Source organism: Theropithecus gelada, chromosome 16, assembly GCF_003255815.1.
Source record: "Theropithecus gelada isolate Dixy chromosome 16, Tgel_1.0, whole genome shotgun sequence".
Taxonomy (NCBI): Eukaryota; Metazoa; Chordata; class Mammalia; order Primates; family Cercopithecidae; genus Theropithecus; species Theropithecus gelada.
The window spans coordinates 3350888-3374350 of record NC_037684.1 but is presented as its reverse complement, the minus strand read 5'-3'; the positions used below and the strand labels follow the sequence as shown (position 1 = coordinate 3374350).

At 39.6% G+C, this 23463-nt stretch overlaps 1 protein-coding gene across 3 annotated transcripts in view; it reads left to right on the top strand.

Moving 5' to 3' along the window:
- SSH2 (slingshot protein phosphatase 2) overlaps positions 1-23463 on the top strand; it is a 303418-nt gene that overhangs the window by 154506 nt on the left and 125449 nt on the right. Inside the window, exon 1 of one of the 3 annotated variants that reach the window (XM_025363692.1) lies at positions 10638-10920. The exons of the other annotated variants lie outside the window; for them this stretch is intronic. Within the exon in view, the coding sequence (XP_025219477.1) occupies positions 10793-10920 (128 nt within the window). The 5' untranslated portion in view covers positions 10638-10792. Of the gene's footprint in view, positions 1-10637; positions 10921-23463 lie in introns of those variants that run through there. 3 annotated transcript variants of the gene reach the window in all.

The following is a 23463-nucleotide window of genomic DNA, read 5'->3' as shown; positions in this document are numbered from 1 at the left end:
GATTTTGTATGTTCACCTGATTTCAGAGAAGAAAGACATAGAAAGTGAAATATGGCCAGGGAAGTTGATACATGAAGGCTAAGAGAGATAATGATGCTGCTCTGCCAGGGCCTGGAAACTTGACCATCCTAAACAAACTGCATAGTACTAAATTGCTTGTGAAAGGGCTGAATCAGTCCTGCTGTGATTTGAACTTTTGGCTCCTGAAAGTCTAGAGCAGGCTTGAAAATAAAAATAAAACCCTTACCTACTTACTAGGTTGTGTTTCAGGCCCTCTACTGAATTCTGTGTATGAAGGAGGTATCTATCCAAAGAACAAGAGTCAGCAAGAGAGAGATGTAAAGGCGGTGAAAAGGAGTCTTAAGGGCTGCTCCTTATTTAGTGAGGGAGTGCTCCCAGGGAAAAAGAACTTCCATCATTAATGTATTGATTCTTTAAGGAAATATTTACTAGAGCATAATGTGTGTGTGAAAGAAAGATGGCCTTAAGAAAGATATAAAGTGATGTAGTGCAAAGGATCAGTCATCTAACCAGGATGTATTTAGTGCTTATGACCCGCATAGCACTGTACTAGGCTATATAAAGTCCACAAAAGAGTTACAGTGTCTGATTTGCTCCAGTAGAGAGATAAGTTATATAAGCAGCAATTAGAGGACAACAAATAAATATGCTCTAATTGTTGTCTATGTAAATATGCATTATGTGCCACAAAATAGAGCACAGAAAATAAGACTTCGAATAACGTAATATAGATTATAAATTCTAGAGGACTTAGAAAAGTGTCACAGCATACTATAAACCAGGAATTGATCACTGGACTTAATCAGAAGACGTAGGTTCAAATCCTAGCTCTGACACTTAATATGTGAGTTTGGGTAGGTCCCTTAATTTCAGAGCCTTAGTTTCCTCATCTGTAAAATAAAGCTGATAATCCTAGCTAGCTCTTCTTACCTACACAGGATTTTAATTAGAATCAAGTGAAGATGGATATGAAAACACTATAGAGTTTCTGATTATTGAAAGAGCTGAGAATTAAACTAGGTCTTGAAAAATATGTTATACATGGAAAACCTGAAAGGCTGAATAGAAGTGGTCTCAGAATGGGAACAATTTAAACATAGGAGAATAAGACTTGGGCCAGGCACAGTGGCTCATGCCTGTCATCCCAGCACTTTAGGAGGCCACGGTGGGCAGATCACCTGAGGTCAGGAGTTCGAGACCAGTCAGGCCAACATGGTGAAACCCCATCTCTACTAAAAATACAAAAATTAGCTGGGCATGGTGGCACACACCTGTAGTCCCAGCTACTCAGCAGGCTGAGGTATGAGAATCGTTTGAACCTGGGAGGCAGAGGTTGCAGTGAGGAAAGATCATGCCACTGCACCCCAGCCTGGGTGACAGAGCAAGACTCCATCTTGAAAAAAAAAAAAAAAAGTTACTTAATTATAAAAATATAGAAGGACAGGAATATAGGAGGACAGGATAGAAATAATCTAAACAGGCTGGGCAAGGCGGCCCACGCCTGTAATCTCAGCACTTTGGGAGTCCAAGACGGGCAGATCACTTGAGGTCAGGAGTTCAAGACCAGCCTGGCCAAGGTGGCAAAGCCTCGTCTCTACCAAAAATACAAAAATTAGCCAGGGGTGGTGACTCAAGCCTGTAATTCCAGCTACTCAGGAGGCTGAGGCATGAGAATCACTAGAATCTCTTGAACCCAGGAGGCAGAGGTTGCAGTGAGCAGAGATCACACCACTGTACTCCAACCTGGGTAATGGAGTAAGACTCTGTCTAAAAAAAAAAAGGGAAAAAAAAAAACTAAATATAGCAAAAATTTGTTTTGAAAGGTAGTTACACTGATACACTGATTATGTTAGAGAAAGGATGAAGTTGAGGATTATATGCCATAATGACTGGATTGTATTAGGATTTAAATTATGGTGGATCTGAAGGCTAGAACGAAGAGTTTAGACTTGATCTGAAAGGGAATAGAGAAGTATTTGGGGAGTTTGAGTAGGGAATTAGTGTAAAAGTTATTTAACTCATTCATTTTGATAATCAGCATGTAACATAGTGCCTGGCATACAGGTATTAAAGATTAGTCAAACTGAATTTAGTTATCTGTCAATAATATGTAGGATGAATTGGACACATCTGATAAGCCTAGAATCTAGGCTTCTTATCAACTCAATGTTAGTCTGATTCATCTTTTTCTTTAACTATAACAAGGAATGATAATACCGGCCAGCTAGTAGTTTTAAACATCAAATAAGATGATGGTGATGCCATCATCATTCACAAATACATTAAATGCCTCCTTCATGTAGGATGTTGTGTAAAAACTATGAAAACAAAAATATCTTTAGATATAAGTGCTTTGGAAAATGTGATGAATATAAGTTTGAAATACAGAGTTCTAAAGGATCTGGTAGCAAGAGGATGGTATATAGCAGCCAAAAGATCATCTTACTGCTATATTTAGTACCAAGTTATGTCCCTATTTTTGTCAGAACCTGCTAGGCATCAGTAGGATCAAGTAGAGAAGAAAATACCAGGTGCAGTCAGGTATTTAAGGTCCCCAAGAATTCTCCCTGTTGGCAATAGACCTTTTCAGTTTAAACCTGTAATGAACCTCCATCATCATGGAGACAATATAGAATACTGTTTAAGAAAGAAGGTTCTGGAGCCAGAATAACTGACTGGATTTGAAATACTGCTGTATAATCTTAGGCAAATTATTTAACCGCTCTGAGCCTCATAGAGATAATAATAGAATCAGGATTGTTTATAAGAATTAAGTGAGATTGTGCATTTAAACTCTATTTTTTTTATTTTTTAAATTTATTTATTTTTTTACAGAGATAGGGTCTCCCTAAGTTGCCCAGGCTGGTCTCAAATTCCTAGGGTCAAGGGATCCTCCTGCCTCAGCCTCCCAAAGTGCTAGGATTACAGGTGTGAGCCACCACACCTGGCCATGTACACTCTTAATAGAGCACCTGACACACACTGAATGTCAGCTCAAAAATTTCAGTTATTTTATTTTCAAAACCTTCTTGGCTCCTTTAGCCTCCATTCTTTGTTACTCCCAAAATTACTTCCCATTCTTCTATCTCTGTCTTACTACATTCTAGGACACTGATGGTATTAGGCCACATTTAGTTCATTCAACTATAATAAGTTCTACAGCATTATCATTGAACAGATCTTAAAATATCTTCTGAATTTATAGAAAAGCTCCAATATATTCCTAAAATAGAAGTAAATAAATAATTTTAAAATCTTCTGAATTTAATATTATATTATCTTCAAAGTAGCTTAAGAATTACATTTACCAGCCAGGCATGATGATTCATACCTGTAGTCTCCACACTTTGGGAGGCCAAGGCAGGAGGATCACTTGAGCCCAGAAGTTTGAAACCAGCCTGGGCAACATGGCAAGACCTCATCTTGACAAGTGTAGTGTCACATGGCTGCGGTCCCAGCAACTTGGAAGTTGAGCCAGGAGGACTGCTTGAGCCCAGGCGGTTGAGAGTGCAGTGAGCTGTGATTGTGTCACTGCACTCCAGTCTGGATGACAGAGCAAGACCCCGTCTAAAAAAAAAAAAAAAAAAATTTACGTTTATCTTGTTATAGTCTAAGTAGTTCTTTGGAAACAATAATCCATAATATATTTCCTCATAATGTTTTTCTTTATAAATTTTCTAGTTTATTTCCATAAGCATATTTTACTTTTCTAATATATATATTTTTAGCTTTTAATGTAACGTGTAAAAGATGGGGTATAGAACAGCAAATCGGGCCCTGAGTTAATTTAATAGATCATGGAGTAGCAGGAGACACTTAGAATGCACAGGAAAATAAAAAGCTAAACTCTTTATGAGGGCAGTTTGACAATATCTACCAAGTCCTAAGATGTTTAAAATATTTCAAACTGCCAATTCCACCTCTAGGTATTGATCCAACAAGTATATTCACATGTATGCACAAATATTTTTTTCAATATCCCTGTCATGACATGAACAAAAATTATACAAACACATGTTCATAGTGATATTGTATATAATAGTAAAGACTGGAAACAACTTAAATGCCCATAAGTAAAAGACTGTTTAAATAGATTATATATGATTGTACAATAAAATGCCTTATATTCATTTGAAAGAATGAGGGAGATTTACAATAACATGGAAAAAATGTCTAAGGTATAGTGATAAGTAGGGGGGAATGCAAGCAGAGTAATACGTATAATTCTGTGTGTGCGTGTGTGTGTATGTGTGTGTGCGCGCGTGTGTGCTTCTTAAAGAGCAGCTACAATCTATTGCTGCTTGCGTATACAAGCAAAATTTCTGGAAATATTAATAACAATCATCTCTGGGAGTAAGATGATGAGAATGAGAATAGTGACTTTTATTTTACCTTTCTGAATTCTAAAAAGTGATTTAAACATTCAGCATGTGTTAATATTATTTTAAAAACAACTAGTTTAAAAAATAAAATGTTTCATCTCGGAGAGGTCTGAAAAAAAGAAAAAGAAAAAAAACATTTAAAGAGATAAAGTGGGGACTAAATGGTTAAATGTTTTGTAAAGTGTGTTTGATGTGAAAAGTGATCTGTAAATACCTATTATTTTTACTAAACAATAGAGTTTGGGGCTTTTGTAACCTGAAGAAAGCAGCATTTCAGCATCTCTTCCTACAGGAGCATATGGTGTTTAAGACCATGAGGGGATGAATGCGTTAGAGATCACCTCTCCTACAGTTGATAGGCAGATCTTTTCAGTGTTTTCCATTACTCTTATGGAGGAAAAGTTCTATGGAAAAGACTATAAAGGTTCAGTGACATTGTTCAATCCAGTGTTTAAAACTATGGTCAGATATTCTTCTTTAAAAAATTAGCCACATGGTGATTGCAAAACATGATTGCTTTTGTTTACAGAGTTTGGTTTATTGTATTATATAAAGAATGCCATTGACTAAGTGTAGTAAGATACCTCTTGGTGAAAATTCAGATATTATCTTGAGAGTTTTGTCCTAATGTTTTACAGATTAACAGGAGACAGAATGTTGCATTACTCTGTAATTCTAAGTGTTGGTTTTCTTCCTTTTGATACTCAGTGGATTAACTTACCGTTTATTTTTCTACATTGAGCCCTTAGAGAAAACATAAAAATACAAATAGGTCCTGTGGTATAATCATTTTTTCTTATGACTAAGTATTTTAAAACTAAAATTACGTAAATTAAAGCTATTACATGAAAGCTTTAAAAATACAAAAATTGAGCACTGCACATTTCACATTACTACAGATAGTAATACTGAGTTAATGTAAAACTACCTGGCAAACAATCATAGTAAAGACTTCCTGGATGAAATGGTGGTACATAGGGGAAATTTGTATATATTTTATTTTTTCTTTATTATTATTATTTTTTTAATGAGATGGGGTCTCACTATCTTGCCCAGGCTGGTCTCAAACTCCTGGGCTCAAGCAATTATCCTGCCTCTGCCTCCCAAAGTGCTAGGATTACAGGTGTGAGCCACTGTGCCCAGACGGGTATTTTAATATTCATTCATTCGTCAACTTCAGGGTAATGAAAGAAAACAAATACAACTAGCTTTCTATTATTGAAAGCTGATTGACCAATATATGGATGATGATGATAATAACAATAAAAAAATTTGGTGTTGTTCACAAAGTACTTTTGTCCCTGTATCTCTTTTTTGGAGAGTCTCACTCTGTCACCCAGGCTGGAGTACAGCAGTGCAATCTTGGCTCACTGCAACATCTGCCTCCCAGGTTCAAGCGATTCTCCTGCCTTGGCCTCCCGAGTAGCTAAGATTACAGGCAACCACCAGCACGCCTGGCTAATTTTTGTATTTTTAATAGAGAAGGAGTTTCACCATGTTGGCCATGCTGGTCTTGAACTCCTGACCTCAAGTGATCCACCTGCCTCGGCCTCCCAAAATGCTGACATTACAGGCATAAGCCACTGTGCCAGCCTTTTGTCCCTGTATCTTAATCAGCCCGTAAGATAAACATTACCTCAGTTTGATTACCCCAGTTTAAGATTAAAGAAAGTAGGGCTAGGATAGATTAAGGTTTGCCCATAGACAAAGCAGCTAGAACCTGGAACTTCTGATATCAGCATCATTGCCACTTTCTGATGTTGTCCACTTTAGCTATTTTTCAGATTTGTGGAAGAGCATAGAGGATAATCTCTAACGTTTTCATTTTCTCAGTGAATAAGGTGCACGGTGAGTCTTACCTTCAAGTTGCCAGACATTAAAGCGAAAGAGTAAATTTTTGTGCCAGGCACTCTTTTAAGTACTTTATGTAAATTAATCCTCACAATAACTTCATAAATTAAGTGCCAAGTACTGAGCCAAAGACTAAGTAACTGAAATTCATAGCTAATGGTTGCAGTATGATCCAAACCTGGCCTATTAATTCCAAGGCCAGAGTTTTTAACTACTGGGCTCTACTGCCTTGCACTAGGTGACTGCTTAACTGGATTAAATACATTTTCTCCAGAAGGATGAGATTCCTTTCTAAAAATTTTCCAACTCTCATAAGAACAGATGTAGGGACATTTCCTTAGGGTTTTATTATCCCATTTTATAGATGAAGGGACTTGGCCAGTCTCAGTTTATTAAGTGACTATGTTAGAACTACAGATTAGGTCCCCTGGCTTATAGCATATTGCTTTTGGCATCAGTTCAAGTGATCTACGCATGTTGAAATTTTGTCACAGCAGCAAAAACATATCTACTACATCCTTCATTCTCATTTCAGCGTACCTTCAGATCTGTCCTGGAATACAGTTAGGTCAGCATGTAAGTCTCCAGTGTTCACTGTTTTACAGTGATTATACCATAAGGGATACATGGATACACAGTAATGGAAGTACTTTAAGCATTTTCTACTTAAGCTTTTTTTTTTTTTTTTTTTTTTTGAGACGGAGCCTCGCACTGTTGCCCAGGCTGGAGTGCAGTGTGGCACTATCTCAGTTCACTGCAGGCTCCGCCTCCTGGGTTCACGCCATTCTCCTGCCTCAGCCTCCCAAGTAGCTGGGACTACAGGCACCCGCCACCATGCCCGGCTAATTTCTTGTATTTTTTAGTAGAGACAGGGTTTCACCGTGTTAGCCAGGATGGTCTCTATCTCCTATCCTTGTGATCTGCCCGCCTCGGCCTCCCAAAGTGCTGGGATTACAAGTGTGAGCCACTGCACCCAGCCACATTTTAAATACTATTAATGTGTCATCCTATAAAAACTTAATTTGGTCATAGCTAATATTGTCAAGAGCCAACATTTTAGAATATTCACATTTTGAATCTTGAAATGGTCGGCAAATGACATGACAAAGCTAATTTCAAATCTTCCAACTCAAGCAGAATGTAAAGAAAGGCAGCAATTTTTCTTCAGGGCCTTTGTGCAAAATTTGTTTTTTAGAGAAAGCCCCTTCTGACTTCATGTAGAGTAAAAAACTAACTTAGTTTATATCATGCTGCTCAATCTAATTTGAAATCATTTTTGAATTTCTAGATGCATGGGTACAGAGAGCTTGCTCCCTAGAGCCTTGTTTACCGACAGTGGAGAGTAAAGAATTAAATTGAGCTGAAACTAAATTGATTGGGATTTTGACACTCTGCAGACTATGCAAAGAAAAGGAATTTGTTCAACTTTTAAAAACAGGCAGTAGCAGAAAACTATTTTCTTAAAGGTATCCCAGTTTGCAAAGATGATTTAATTTTTTTCTTAAAAAAGCAAGAGACAGGCCAGGCGCAGTGGCTCACGCCTGTAATCCCAGCACTTTGGGAGGCCAAGGCAGGCAGATCACTTGAGGTCAGGAGTTCGAGACCAGGCTGGCTAACATGGTGAAACCCTGTTTCTACTAAAAATACAAAAAATTAGTCAAGCATGGTGGCGGTCACCTGTAATCCCAGCTACTCAGGAAGCCGAGGCACAAGAATCGCTTGAACCCGCGAGGTGGAGGTTGCAGTGAGCTGAGATCGCGCCATTGCACTCCAGCTTGGGCAATAAGAGTGAAACTCCGTCTCAGAAGAAAAAAAAAAAAAAAAAAAAAAAAAAGCAGGAGACATGTTCTAGCACTTTCTCAATTTCCTATATTGCAGTTCAAAGTGAGAATTTAACTTTGAGAAGCTTTTGAAAAAGCCTGGATAGGGATGTTAACATAGCCTCCTTTGCTGAACAGACACTGACAGAGGTCTTCTGAGGAGAAAGGAAAGGACTATGCACTTCTGGGGCGTCGCTATAGGAACCTATTTATAAAAGACAAGATACATATTTATGAAATCTTTGTCTCTGGCATTTTTAAATGCAAGAGATATTAAGTATGAATTGAATAATATATATTTCCTGTTTTTTCGGACAGATACAGATGATTACCATGCCATTATCTGTCCCAAATGGCATCATTTAGTGTTGACTTCAATAAAATCCTCTCTCTGCTGTGTCATGAAAGGAACTGGGAACTGGACTCACCTTAACAGTGCTGTTCTAAAGTGCCTGCTGCTTTTTTTTTTTTTTTTTTTAATCACAGCAGGAGGCTGTAATAAATTACAGCCTGGAAGAAGTTTCAAACTGGCAAGTTTGCCAGATATTTTAAGCAATTTATTTTGGGGTGTATCAGCAGATTTTTTCTTACACTACCATTTGGGTGCCTGCTGACACAGCCTGAATAAATCTTTCAAACATTTTCCTTCCTAGAGATGGATGAAGATGATGAACTCCAAGATCCAGACTTTTCCTTAACTCTTCACTTGCCACCTGGTGCTTTCCTATTACCAGATATCTCAGAAACTTAGATAACTCTTTCCAGTGTGAGTTTGCAGTATTTCAAGTCCCTCAAAGTGATGTGGCAACAGCCATAAGTTTTATGGGAGAATCAGCTAACGAGTACTTCTGGTTTTAGGCACAAAACTTGTAATTTGGATTGATTATTTCATTACTAGTATCTTGAAAATTGCCAAACTTTCCAATGGGAAAAGGGCATGAATATTTATATAAAACAAAGGCTTATTATTTTCTTGATTATAGCATGTTGAGTCTTAAAGTGACTTCTTCCTAATTTTAATCTGTTTTCTAATTGGTTAGTGAAGTTTTTAGAAATTATTATTAATTTCTGACTCCAGAATTCCTAAGGCAGCTTCAATGATACGTATTTTAGTCTAGTATTCAAAAATGCTGAAAATGCTGATACCTGAAAATATTTGCTGTAGCATAATGAGACTGGAAAGGTAAAATAAAAGGAAGCTAACTTCTATTGAATGCCTGCATCGTGCCAGCCCCTTTTGTAAGCACAGCATTCAGGAGAGAGAGAGCGCAGTCATATTTTACAAAGAGCTGGTCCCTGGTCAGGTGAAAGGCACTGCTCAGTGAATTGGAAGGAACATGGTTAAGGGCTTAAAACTGTAAAGACGTCAGGGAATACCGTTTGAAGGTAAAAGCCCTAGATCAAACGTCATAAAACCTGGGTTCCTGAGTGACATTATTTATAAACGAGGTCATCTGTTTAGACCTTAAATGTTACCATATCTGTAAAGTGAAGATATGATCTCTACCCCGCCTTCTCAACCATGGCTGCACTTTGGAATCACCCGGGGAGCTTTGAAGAATACGTCTAAATCCCACCTTCAAGAGATTCCAATTCTATTAAGGTGCAGCCTGGGCACTGAGATTTTTTAAACCTACCACAAGTAATTCCTATGTGCAGCTAAGGCTGTGAATCCTTGGATTGGGGGATGGCTAAAGAAGCCCTCTATAGATGTACTTACAAAGATTAGTAGATGTTTTCGACAATCTAAATTGTTTTGTTTGTTTGATCATAACTTCAACTGTTTAAAAAAAAAAAAAAAAAAAGCTGGTGGGGCGCCCTGGCTCACACCTGTAATCCCAGCACTTTGGGAGGCCGAGGCGGGCGGATCACCGGAGGTCAGGAGTTTGAGACCAGCCTGGCCAACACGGTGAAACCCCATCTCTACGAAAAATACAAAAATTAGCCAGGCGTGGTGGCGCAAACCGGTAATCCCAGCTACTCGGGAGGCTGAGGCTGAAGAATCGCTTGAACCTGGGAGGCGGAGGTTGCAGTGAGCCGAGATCGCACCATTGCATTACAGTCCGGGCGACAATAGCAGAAACTCCGTCTAAAAAAAAAATATATATATATATATATAATATATATACACACACACACACACACACACACGTATGTGAGTGTAAGCTCTGAATTTCCACATCACATAGGAAGTCTTTGATACATATTTGTTGCACTTGTGAATTTATGGCCTTTAAACTTTTTAAGATCTGTCAAAAACGGGTTTGAGGTACAATGTATAAAGCCAATCTTTAAGAGGGAGGACTTTTCTGTTGAAACATCCTCCTTTAGAGAAATGCAAGCCTTTCTCGCGCACCCCCGACTAGCTTCACTCCCTTACCGAGGCAGCGCTGTCTTGGAGGCCGCCGGATGCCCTAAAGGCTGTGACGCGCGCTGCGGGATCCGCGCGGGCGTCCCGAGATCTGGGGCGGGGCGCTGGCCGGGCCTACCCTCTCCGCTCTCAGGACCCGCCCACCCCGCCGCCCCGGACGCGGGTAGGGGCGGGCTGCTGGCGGTGCCCGTCAGTCCGGACTCTACTGCCGAGTCCCGGGGCTTCGGCGGCTGCCTCCGCGCGACCCGGCGGGCCCGCCTCCACCGCCGGGTGCCCGCACCGCCTGCGCCTAGTGCCGGAGCAGAGCAGAGGCCAGGATGCGGAGTTGTGCACTTTGAGCCGGCCCCATGACCCTGAGCACGTTGGCCCGCAAGAGGAAAGCGCCTCTCACTTGCACCTGCAGCCTCGGTGGCCCCGACATGATTCCTTACTTCTCCGCCAACGCGGTCATCTCGCAGAACGCCATCAACCAGCTGTGAGTCCGCCGCGCGCCCTCCGCCTCCGCGAACGCTCAGAAAGTTTGCTCTTTCAACAGCCTCTTTCCCCAGCATCCTTGGGAGCAAACAAGCAAGCGAGGGCGAGCGCGCATCCTGCGTGCCTGGAGGTCTCCGGGCGTCTGGAGGGAAGGATGCTAGGGCAGAACGATGGGGGGATTCATGGAGGCGGAAAGTGTCCCGGGGTGGGATTGGACGGAAGAATCCTTTGGGAGAATTTCCGGTAAACTTTGAGGGACTTTGAAAGTGCGAGTTGTCCGTGAGTAGTTGTGGTGACCGAGTGACAGCTGAGCCGTTTGGCACTTGGAAGACTGGGGTGAAGGGTGGTCGACAGAATCGGAAGCGGGAGTCCCTGTGGGTCCTGCTGGTGAGCAGCCTTCCATGATTATGGGTTTTGTTTGTTTTAAATAAGTTTCTGTTGCTAGCCATTTACAAAAAGAAAGGTCATTCTTCGCTCCTGCTGGTTGTAGTCTGGAGTGATTCCAGAAAGCTAGATTTCGGTAGTTTCTATTTTTTCTCCTCCTGTACTACTAATACGTGCTCACAGCCCAAACCTGCACGCACACCTTCATTCACCAAAGTGCAAGTGCATCTTTAAATCGTCGCTGTTTTTGAAGTCTCTAGAGAGTTGAAGTTCTGAGAAGTGTGTGTGCTGAAGCTTGTGGTTAATCTCACCTCACAGTTATCAAGTAGAGGAACTTTTCCTATTTAGATTCCATCCTTAAATCAATGCAGTGGTTTAAGGTTACTTAGCAGCAGTTTGGTCTGTGTTAGTGTATTGACACTCATTCCAAGTGGCTTCAGAGGAGTCACCTGCTGAGGTTTTCCTAGACTCTGCACTTAAGCAAAGCTATTGTCTCCCTCCCAGGTCAACTTTTTAATGTCCAACAACAGAAACTTTACATTATCTCTTATTAAAGGTCTAGAGAATAGCATGTAAGGTGATTTCTAGATAATCGTATAACTAATTTATTATTTGCATAGATGGTTTGCCCTCCTAGCCTACCAAATAGAACTAAACTCGTTTGAGTTTCTTTTTTACCCCTGATTGATTCATGGTGGAGCTTCTAAAAAAATAGAAAAAAAATCACAAAAGTTGTTTTACTGCCCTGTACTGTAAAAGCTCCACAATTAAATAAACTGACTGACTTGCATTTTCCGTCTAAAAAGGGGAAGGGACATGGAGTGAAGGAGAAGTTAATGGGTGAATAATCGGACACTGATAACCAGTATGAAAATAATAGTGTTAACAGTACTTTAAAAATGGCAGTGGAAGCAACCCAAGTGTCCATGGATGGATGAATGGACTAACAGAATGTGGTATGTATGTATAGTAAAATATTATTTAGCCTTAAGGAAGGAGTCTGACATATGCTACAGTATGAATGACCTTGAAGATACTATTCTAAGTGAAATAAGCCAGTCACAAAAGTATAAAGACTATATGATTTCATTTATATGAAGTACCTATCTATAGAAGTCAAATTCAGAGAGAAGTAAAGTAGAATGGTGGCTGCTAGGGGTTGAGGGAGAAGGGGTGGGAAATTTATATTTGAAGAGTACAAAGTTTCATTTGAGGAAGATGAAAAAATTCTAGGGATGGATGGTGGTAGTTGCACAACAGTGTGAAAGTACTTAATACCCTAGAAATATACACTTAAAATGGTTAAAATGGTAAATTTTATGCTATGTATATTCATGGCCAGTGAAAGTAATAGCAAAAACTGCAGTTACTTTTCACCAACCTAATAAGCATAATAAAAAGATTTTAAAAGGGCCTGGTGTGGTTGCTTATACCTATAGTCCCAGCACTTCGGGAGGCTGAGGTGCAAGGATCACTTGAGCCCAGGAATTGGAGACCAACCTGGACAACATAGTGAGACTCCATCTTAAGAAAAATAGAAAAAATTAACCAACATGCCTGTAGTCTCAGCTACTCAGGAGGCTGAGGTGGAAAGATAGCTTGAGCTCGGAGGTTGAGGCTACAGTAAGCCGTGATCATGCCACCACACTCCAGCCTGGGTGACAGAGCAACACCCTGTCTCAAAAAAATAAAAAAGAATTACAAAGGCCAGGCGCAGTGGCTTACACCTGTAATCCCAGCACTTTGGGAGGCAGGAGGATCACTTGAGGCCAGAAGTTCAAGACCATCCTCGGTAACATACTGAGACTGTGTCTCTATGAAAAATTTTAAAAATTAGCAGAGTGTGGTGGTACACACCTGTAGTCCCAGCTACTCAGGAGGCTGAGGTGGGAGGGTTACTTTAGCCCAGGAGTTCAAGGCTGCGGTGAGCCATGAGTGTGCCACTGCTTGTCAGCCTGGGTGGCAGAGCAAGACCCTGCCTCTTTAAATAATAATAATAATAAAATAATTTTTAAAAGGGAGGGATTCTAAACTTTTTAGGGGGAAAGGAGTTGTGAATCATATTTTCTGGTCAATCAAGTCCAAATTGTTTTTCCTACTAGTTAGTGTCTTTGGGAAATAATTTGACATCAGTTTCTTCCACTGTAAAATGGGGATACAGTGGTTTTTACCCCATAAGATCATAAGAGATCATATATTTGGTAACACTTTGTGAACTGTAAATCTCTACACAAAAAGCTAATTGAAATTAATAACTAATAGCTGCCGTGTATTGACCACTTTCACTGTGCTGAGTTTAATGTACATCTGTCTCATTTAATCATCATAGCAACCTTATGAACTAATTTGATCTGTTTATAAATAATGAAACTGAGGCTTAGAGAAGCTAAGTAGTTGCTCAAGGCCATATAGGTAGTAAATGACAAAACTGTCCTTAGAATCTAGATCTATTTCCTAGGCCACTGCCCTTAACCACTATAAAAATGGTATTTTGTCTTAGTAGTTGCAAGGTCACTTTTGAGACTTGGCAGTCTGAGGAATTGTCTTTGACTGCTGAAATCTTCAACTTCCTGAAAAAATATATTTGCTATACTGAGTTTTGCTACTAAGACAAACTTTTAAAGAATTTTTGGAATATCTGTCCTTTATTTTTGTCTCTATTTCCCTACTTCTTTTTTCTTTGTTTCTTGTTTTGTTTTGTTTTGACACAGGCCCTTGCTCTGTCACTCAGGCTGGAGTGAAGTGGCTTGAACACGTCTCACTTGCAGTCTCGACCTCCGGGGCTCAAGCAGTCCTCTTGCTTCAACTTCCTGTGTAGCTGGGACCACAGACACGTGCCACCACACCTGGCTGATTTTTTTTTTTTTTTGAGACCGAGTCTCACTCTTTCACCCAGGCTGGAGTGAAGCAGCATGATCTCAGCTCACTGCAGCCTCTGCTGCCCCGCCACCCCCATCCCGGGTTCAAGCGATTCTTTTTTTTTTTTTTTTTTTTTTTTGTAGAGACAGCGTTTCACTTTGTTGCCCAGGCTGGTCTCATACTCCCATTCCAAGTGGTCCTCCTGCCTTGGCCTCCCAAAGTGCTGGGATTACAGGAGTGAGCTACTGTGCCTGGCCACTTCTTTTTTCTTTGAAGAGACTTGCTATAATATTCACTTCTTCCGAACTGTATTTGTTATTATTACTTTAGAGGTCATGTTTATTTAGCATTTATAATGTTGCGCAGCTCATCATCATTAAAAAAATTATGAGGAATCATTCTGAGTACACTACTAAACTTTATGAACTTAAATATACCCACTGTTAGCACCTATTAAAGAAGTTCTTAATTTGAGGTCGATGGTCACCTAGAGGTCTATGGATTGGCTTCAAAAAATCAAACCCCTTGAGATTGTATGAAAATGTTGAGTAAATAAATATATTTTAAAATCAGATTCTCAAAGTGATCTGTGATCTCAAAAGAGATTAAGAAGCTCTTTCCTAAAGGGAAGTGTTATTTCTAAGACCTGATTCTGTAAACCGCAGCTGCTGTGAGCATTTCCCTGTGGTACAGATATGGACATAACAACTAGTGGGAGCAGCTAAACAATTCAGATTTAGGGTCCTAAGTGAAGACTGACTCAAAAGATTTTGTATTTGCGGGGGGTGCCTTGATACATGAGTACACTTAGCCCAGTGGTTCTCTTGTGACTGCTGAGAAACCACTCAAAAGAGCTTTTTGCCCTTTCTCATTTGCTACCCTCAGGTTTGCTGTAGGTTTAGAAACCAAGAAACAAGCTAGGCGGAGTGGCTCACGCCTGTAATCCCAGCAGTTTGAGAGGCCGAGGCAGGTGGATCACGAGGTCAGGAGTTTGAGACCAGCATGGCCAGCATGGTGAAACCCTGTCTCTACTAAAAATACAAAAAAATTAGCCAGGCATGGTGTCACGCACCTGTAGTCCCAGCTACTCTGGAGGCTGAGGTAGGAGAATTGCTTGAACCCGGGAGGCAGAGGTTGCAGTGAGCGAAGATCGTGCCACTGCACTCCAGCCTGGGTGACAGGGTGAGACTCTGTCTCAAAAAAAAAACCACCAAGAAACAAATCCTATACGAATTGTGTTAAAGAGTAAATTGGAGCCAAGGGCAGTGGCTCACACCTGTAATCCCAGCACTTTGGGAGGACAGGAGTTTCAGACCAGCCCAGGCAATGTAGCAGGACCCTGTCTCTAATAAATAGATAAGAGAGAGGATAGATGGGTGGTTGGGTGGGTGGGTGGGTGGGTGGTTGGATGGATGGATGGATAGATGGATGGATGGGTAGTTAGATAGGCAGGCAGGCAGGTGTAGTGGTTCATGCCTGTAGTCCTAGCTAGTCAAGAGACTGAGGCAGGAGGATTGCTTGAGCCCAGGAATCTGAGGTTACAGTGTGCTATGATCGTGCCATTGCACTCCAGCTTGGGCAATAGAGGGAGACTGTCTCTCTTGTTTTGTTTTGTTTTTTTTTCCATTTGTTCGTTTGTTTGTTTTTTGAGACAGAGTCTTGCTTTTGTTGCCCAGGCTGCATCATCTCAGCTCACCGCAACCTCCGCCCCCTGGGTTCAAGCGACTCTCCTGCCTCAGCCTCCCAAGTAGCTGGGATTACAGGCATGCACCATCACGCCTGGCTAATTTTTTTTTTTTTCTTTTACTAGAGATGGGGTTTCTCCATGTTGATCAGACTGGTCTCCAACTCCTGACCTCAGGTGATCCACCTGCCTCGGCCTCCCAAAGTGCTGGGATTACAGGCGTGAGCCACTGTGACCAGCCTCTATCTCTTTGAAAATAAAATTTAAAAAAGTAAATAGACCAAAGTGAAATCCTGTGGACTCTCTTAGGAAGGAAAGTTTATGACTTTTGGAGCGTGGGCTTTTGGGAATCTATTTTGGTAATTTCATAGGCTCTTACTACTTTCAACTGTGTTATATATGATAGGCGAAATTATGGAATAGCTGGGTATTACTGTATTTTATTGGTAATTATGTCATCATTATTAGATGAAGGTCTACCCTTGCCGCTGTATAAAACTCACCAAATATGGTATTATTTTTTACCTGTCAATGAAGAACATTAATAAATGATCAAAATCATTCCAGAAATAAACGATAGTTACTATTGTACTATTAAGTGTTAATTCTACTAGAAAAAATGTATATATGAGCAACCCAGAGTAGCATTTGGTCAGTCTTCAAGAGTCTTGAATTAGACTGATGAGAATGATCGTAAAAAGTTCATACCCTTTGAGGGTCTGTACATGCATTTTAGTAAAACAAAAACCTGAACTTCTGAAAAATATGGAAGTCTGTATTATTTTTTAGAGAGCTATTATCCAGTCCCTGGGAAGTAGTCACTAAGCAAGGAGCCAAGGTGTTAGTGTTATCATTATATACTAAACAAGTGGCCATTTTTATGTCCTAAAAAGCTCAGGAAAGAGTACAAAATTGTTAGATAAAATGCTGGCAAAGACTACCATTTAAAATATTCCCGGCTGGGTGCAGTGGTCTGTAATCCCAGTTCTTTGGGAGGCCGAAGCAGGTGGATCCCTTGAGCCCAGGAGTTTAAGACCAGCCTGAGCAACAGAGGGAGACCCTGTCTCTACAAAAAATTAGCCGGCATGGTGGTGCATGCCTGTAGTCCCAGCTACTTGGGAGGCTGAGGTGGGAGGATGGTGTGAACGAGAGAGGCAGAGGTTGCAGTGAGCCGAGTTGGTGCCACTGCACGCCAGCCGGGGCAACAGAGCAAAACCCTGTCTCAAAAATAGATAAATAAAACTAAATAAAATGTTCCCATTATGAAAACCTCTGATCAAAAAAGTCTTGTCTTGAAACTAAGGCACTGAAACATTGCTTGATTTGCTAATGAGGTTACCTTAAGCTTTTTATACTTGACCTAAAACATTTTTATTTACTTGGTTCATATATGAACTTGACTTCCCAGAAGCATATCAGTGCTTTCTAAGGCTCAGGCTCAACAGTAGAGGAGCATATTGGATGTTCATCCAAAATGTGCCTTTTCATGAAATCAAAAGGTAGAAAGTCTTGTTTTTTATATTAGTAATAGTAGTAATGCTCTTTCAGTTCCACTTTGTAGTTGTACAAGGGTTTTCACATGAACTCATCTCCAAACTTAAGCTTGCATCAGAATCACCTGGAGGGCTTGTTAAAACACAAATTGCTACCCACAGTCCCCAGAGTTTCTGATTCTGTAAGTATAGGGTGTGACTGGAGAATTTGCATTTCTAACAAGTTCCTAGATGATGCTGTGATGATGGCCTAAGGACCCTGACTTAATTAAAGTCTTCCTCTGAGGCAGATTGGGCAAGTCATTGTCCACATTTTATAGCATAACAAACTAGAGAATCAAAATGCTGAAGTGATTTGCACAAGGCTACATGGCTTGATGGTAGAACTGAAACTAGAACCGGCAGTTTCTTATCTCTGAATCCAGAGCTCCTATAGTGCTGCACTCACAGTACTGATACACACATCTTTGTATACATATGTAAACATTTCTTTAGATAAATTTCTAGCAGTGGAATTTCTGGACCTAATGTTGTGTATATGTTAAAAATTTGATACATACTGCCAAATTGCTTTCTAAAAAGGCTTTACCGATTCGCTCTTAACCAGCAGTGTGTAAACATATCTTTCCCTATATCTTCACCAACCCCAATAATATTAATATTAATAGCAGATAAGCCGGGCGCGGTGGCTCACACCTGTAATCCCAGCACTTTGGGAGGCTGAGGTGGGGGGATCACCTGAGTTCAGGAGTTTGAGACCAGCCTGGACAACATGGTGAAACCCCATCTCTACAAAAATACGAAAATTAGCCGGGCATGATGATGGGTGCCTGTAATCCCACCTACTCGGGAGGCTGAGGAGGGAGAATCATATGAACCCAGGAGGCGGAGGTTGCAGTGAGCCGAGATCATGCTGTTGCACTCCAGCCGGGGTGACTGAGCAAGACTCCGTCTACAAAAAAAAAAAAGGCAGATAATTTTTTACTGAGCATTTATTATCTAAGGGACACTGTTTTGAGCAGTGGATGTATTATTTCATTGTCTCTTCTTAACAACTTTATGAGTTAGATATTATCCTCAATTACAGAAGAGAGGAACAGAGAAGTTAACTTGTCTGAGATTATACGGCCAGGATGCATACACAGGCAGTCTGACTCCAGAGTCCCTGAGTCCCTGCTCTTAAATACCTCTCTATTTACAATTCCCCTTATTACTATGGAGGTTTAGCATCTTTTTATGTGATTTTTCTGTGATTTGAATGTTTGTGCTTCTGACCATTTTCCTATTGATATTTGGCTTTTTTCATTTTTATGTTCTATATATATTCTGAGTATGTGGCAAGAATACTTTCTCCCAGCCTATTGTTTGCCTTTTAACTTTGCATCCCATATAAAAGTTTCACGTTTTTATGTAGTCAAATTTGTTGTATTTTATCTTATGATTTCAAGATTTTGCATCTTGCTTTTTTAAAACCTCTTACCATTCATCCTCAGGATTATCAAAGTATTATTTTATATTTGTTCTAGCATGTTTACGTTTTTAAATATTTAACTCTTTAAAACATCTGGAATTTATTTTTATTTATAGTGTGAGGGAAGAATCTAGCTTAACCGTTTTTTTCCAATTGGATAGTTATTCTAATTCCATTATTTAATACATTCTTACTTCACTAATTTGAAATGCTACATATATATTAAATTCTTACAGATGCTTGGAGTATACTTCTGTACTCTTAAGTTCTGTTCATGTTTTTCTGTTCATACACCAGTACTCATTTACTTATTATAGATTTAGTGGACAAATGTATGCCAGTGCTTTACTTCCTTGTTAGTATTTTTCAGTGTCCTATTTTTGTTTATTTTATTTTCCAGATAAATCTTAGAATCAGTTTACCAATTTTCACTTTTAAAAATTGTACTAGGATTTTGATTGAAATTTTTCTGAATTAATTTTGGAAAACATTAACAGTTTTACAAAATGAGCCTACCCAGTGAAGAATGTGATGTGTGGGTCTATTATTCACTGTTTTTTAAATGTTCTTCATTTAAATTGTACAGTTTTCCTTATGATAATTACACATTTCTTATTAGATATATTCATGGGTATTTTATAAGGTTTTTGTTGCTCTTGTGAATGAGCTCCACTTTCCCATGACATTTTCTAATTAGTTACAGCAGGTGGGTCATAAAACTATCACTTTTGATATTTGCTTTTATATCAGACCATCTTGCTAAAACTCTTACTTGGTTCTAATATCTAGTATATGTTTTTACTTGATTTTCTTGACTTTTCTTCATGGATGATTGTATTATCTGTAAATGCATTTTGTCTCTCTGAGTGCAGTTATGCACCACATAACAACATTTTGGTCAATGACAGACCACATATACAGCAGTGGTCCCATAAGATTATAATGGAGATGAAAAATCACCTAGTGACTGTAGCTGTCATAATGTTATAGCATAATATATTACTCATGTGTTTGTGGTGATGCTGGTGCAAACAAACCTACATTGTATAAAAATATAGCACATACAGTTATGTACAGTACATAATACTTGATAATAAGTGACTGTGTTGCTGGTTTATGTACTTACTGTATTGAACATTTTATCATTATTATAGAGTGTACTCTCTTTTTTTTTTTTTGGAGACAGAGTTTTGCTCTTGTTGCTCAGGCTGCATTGCAATGGCACAATCTCAGCTCACTGCAACCTCCATTTCCTGGGTTCAAGCGATTCTCTTACCTCAGCCTCCCGAGTAGCTGGAATTACAGGCATGCACCACCACGCCCGGCTACTTTTGTATTTTTAGTAGAGATAGGGTTTCACTATGTTGATCAGGCTGGTCTTGAACTCCTGACCTCAGGTGATCCACCCACCTCGGCCTCCCAAAGTGCTGGGACTACAGGCGTGAGCCACCGTGCCCAGCCTAGGCTGTACTCTCTTTCTACTTAGAAAAGAATAGTTAACTGTAAAGCTGCCTCAGGCAGATCCTTCAGGAGGTATTCTAAAAGAAGGCATTGTTATCATACACGTTGACAGCTCCATATATGTTATTGCCCTTGAAGACCTTCTAGTGTGGCAAGATATAGAGATGGAAAACAATGATCTTGGTAATCCTGACTCTTTAGGCCTAAGCTAGTGTGTGTGTTTGTGTCTTTAACAAAAAAGTTTCAAGAGTAAAAAAAAAAAAAATACTTTTTTTTGTTGTTGTTGTGTTTTTGGTAGATGGTGTTTCACCGTGTTGACCAGGATGGTCTCGATCTCTTGACTTCGTGATCTGCCCACCTCAGCCCCCCAAAGTGCTGGGATTACAGGCATGAGCCACCATGCCCGGCCAAAAAAATACATTTTAAAAATAGAAAAGCTTATGGAATAAGGATATAGCCATGTACAGTAGCTTGTGCCTATAATCCCAGCTACTCTGGAGGCTGAGGCAGGAGGATCACTTGAACCCAGGAGTTTGAGGCTGCAATGAGCTATGATTGTGCCACTGAAGCTGGGCAATGGAGGAGACCCTGTCTCTTATAAGAAAAAGGAGGAGGCGGATATAAAGAAAGAAAATATTTTTGTACATTTATACAATTTTTCTGTTGTTTTATTTTTATTTGTTTATTTTTTTTTTCTTTGAGACGGAGTCTCACTCAGTTGCCCATGCTGGAGTGCAGTGGCATTATCTTGGCTCACTGCAACTTCTACCTCCTGCGTTCAGGTGATTCTCCTGCCTCAGCCTTCCGAGTAGCTGGGATTACAGGTGCGTGCCACCGCGCTGGGCTAATTTGTATGTATTTTAGTAGAGATGGGGTTTCGCCATGTTGGCCAGGCTGGTCTCGAACTCCTGACCTCAACTGATCTGCCTGCCTCGACCTCCCAAAGTGCTAGGATTACAGGCATGAGCCACCACTCCCGGCTAATTTTTCTGTGTTTTGAGCTAAGTATTATTACAAAAGAGCCAAAAAGTTAAAATAATTAAAACATTTATAAAGTAAAAGAGTTACTGTAAGATAAAGTTAACTTATTATTGAAAAAAGAGAAAGCTTGGCTGGGTGCAATGGCTCAACACCTGTAATCCCAGCACTTTGGGAGGCTGAGGTGAGCAGATTACTTGAGGTCAGGAGTTTGAGACTAGCCTGATCAACGTGGTGAAACCTTGGCTCTACTAAAAATTCAAAAAGCAATCGGGTGTGGTGGCGGGCACCTGTAATCCCAGCTACTCAGGAGGCTGAGGCAGGAGAATCTCTAGAGCCCGGGAGGCAGAGGTTGCAGTGAGCCGAGATCACGCCACTGCACTCCAGCCTGGGCAACAGAGCAAGACTCCATCTCAAAAAACAAACAAGAAAAAATAAGTTTTTAAAATAAATTTAGTGTAGCCTAAGTGTTTATAAAGTCCACAGTAATTACAGTCGTGTCCTAGGTCTTCACATTCACTCACCACTCACTCACTGACACCCAGAGCAACTTCCAGTCCTGCAAGCTCCACTGATGGTAAGTGCCCCTTACAGGTGTACCATTTTTTATCTTTTGTACCACATTTTTACTGTTTACTGTGCCTTTTCTATGCGTAGATATGTTTAGAGATACAAATACTTAACATTATGTTACAGTTACCTACAGTATTCAGTATAGTAACATGCTGTACAGGTTTGTCACCTATGTGGTTATCCCATATAGCCAAGGTATATAGTAGGCAGTACCATATAGGTTTGTGTAAGTGTACTCTATGATGTTCGCATAATGATAACCTTGCCTAGTGATGAATTTCTCAGAATATATTCCTGTCATTAAGTGACGCGTGACTGTATTTATAACTCTCATTGCTTTGGCTAGGCCTTCTAATGTTAAATAGTGTGATACTAGTGGGCTTGTGTGAAAAGAAGGCTTCAGCTGAGGGCATTTCTTACTGTTGCTAATTTGCAAAGATTTTTCAGTTAGGTATAGTTATTGAATTTTATTGACTGCTTTTTTATATCTATGGAATAATATTTTCCCCTTTACTGGTAATGCAATGACACATTGAATTATTGAGGTTGAATCATCCTTACATAACTAAACTAAACTACACCCTTTTTGCATTATTCATTTAACATATTGCTAGGCTTGGTTTACAAATGTTTAAGGTTTTTGCATTTAGGGATCTAAATATTTGTTGAATCTTTGATGCTGTCTTCGTCCAGCTTATGTCTGATTTACAGAATGATTTAGGTAATTTTTCATTTTTTTCTGCACTCTGAAACAGCTTTGTAGTAGGATTATCTGTATTTTAAAGCTTGGAACCAAGAAGTTTTATTCCAAGTGTTTTTATTTTAGGAATTTTTTTTTACCATTCACATTTTAAAATTTCCATGTTCTCATTGAATAAATATAATTATCATCTGTGAGGCTCTTAAAATCTAGATCTTGTCTTCTACAGAAATGGACAAACATAACTGAATAATTGATAATTGAGTAATTGAAACCAGGCATTCATTTATGGTTTAAGGGCTTTTTTTTTCTCTTTTTCATGGATAAAGAGACTAATATTAATATTAATATTTAAGAGAGGTATGAGATGCCTCTTTGATTTTAAATTAATAATGACTTTTTGTGGTTATTTTTGATCCTTAGAGAATATAGCCTTAAAATTGAATATTTTAAAGAAACTGATCAAATTGGTTTACATCTAGTGAATCTTCTGGGTGTTATGGCCTTCAAATGTGAAGGAACAGTTAATGATCCCCTGTCAAAGTATAAAGATGCATTTGTGTTTTTATTATTGTGGTAACTGTCTGTGGCTTTATCCACACTTGTGATTGTTTAAAATTAGTAGAGCAGTAATTAGCCTATAACTGAGGGGTATAAAAACAGAGTTCTCATCTTTGGCCTTCTTGGAATCATACTTAGCCAAGGTAACTGAAAAATAAATCTGCACAATGAAGATGAACAGGAATGATGAGGTAGTGATATGCTCAAGTCAAGATTTCTTTTTGATAAGTCTAGAATGGGTTTCTTTTTTTCTGAATTACTACTATTTGCCTTTGTGCTCACCTGTATTTACTCCTGAAATTGGGAAATGTCTCTAGACTTAACACTGATAAACACTGCCCAAAGCCAAATAACAACAGATATTGTCAGTCTCTGTTTCT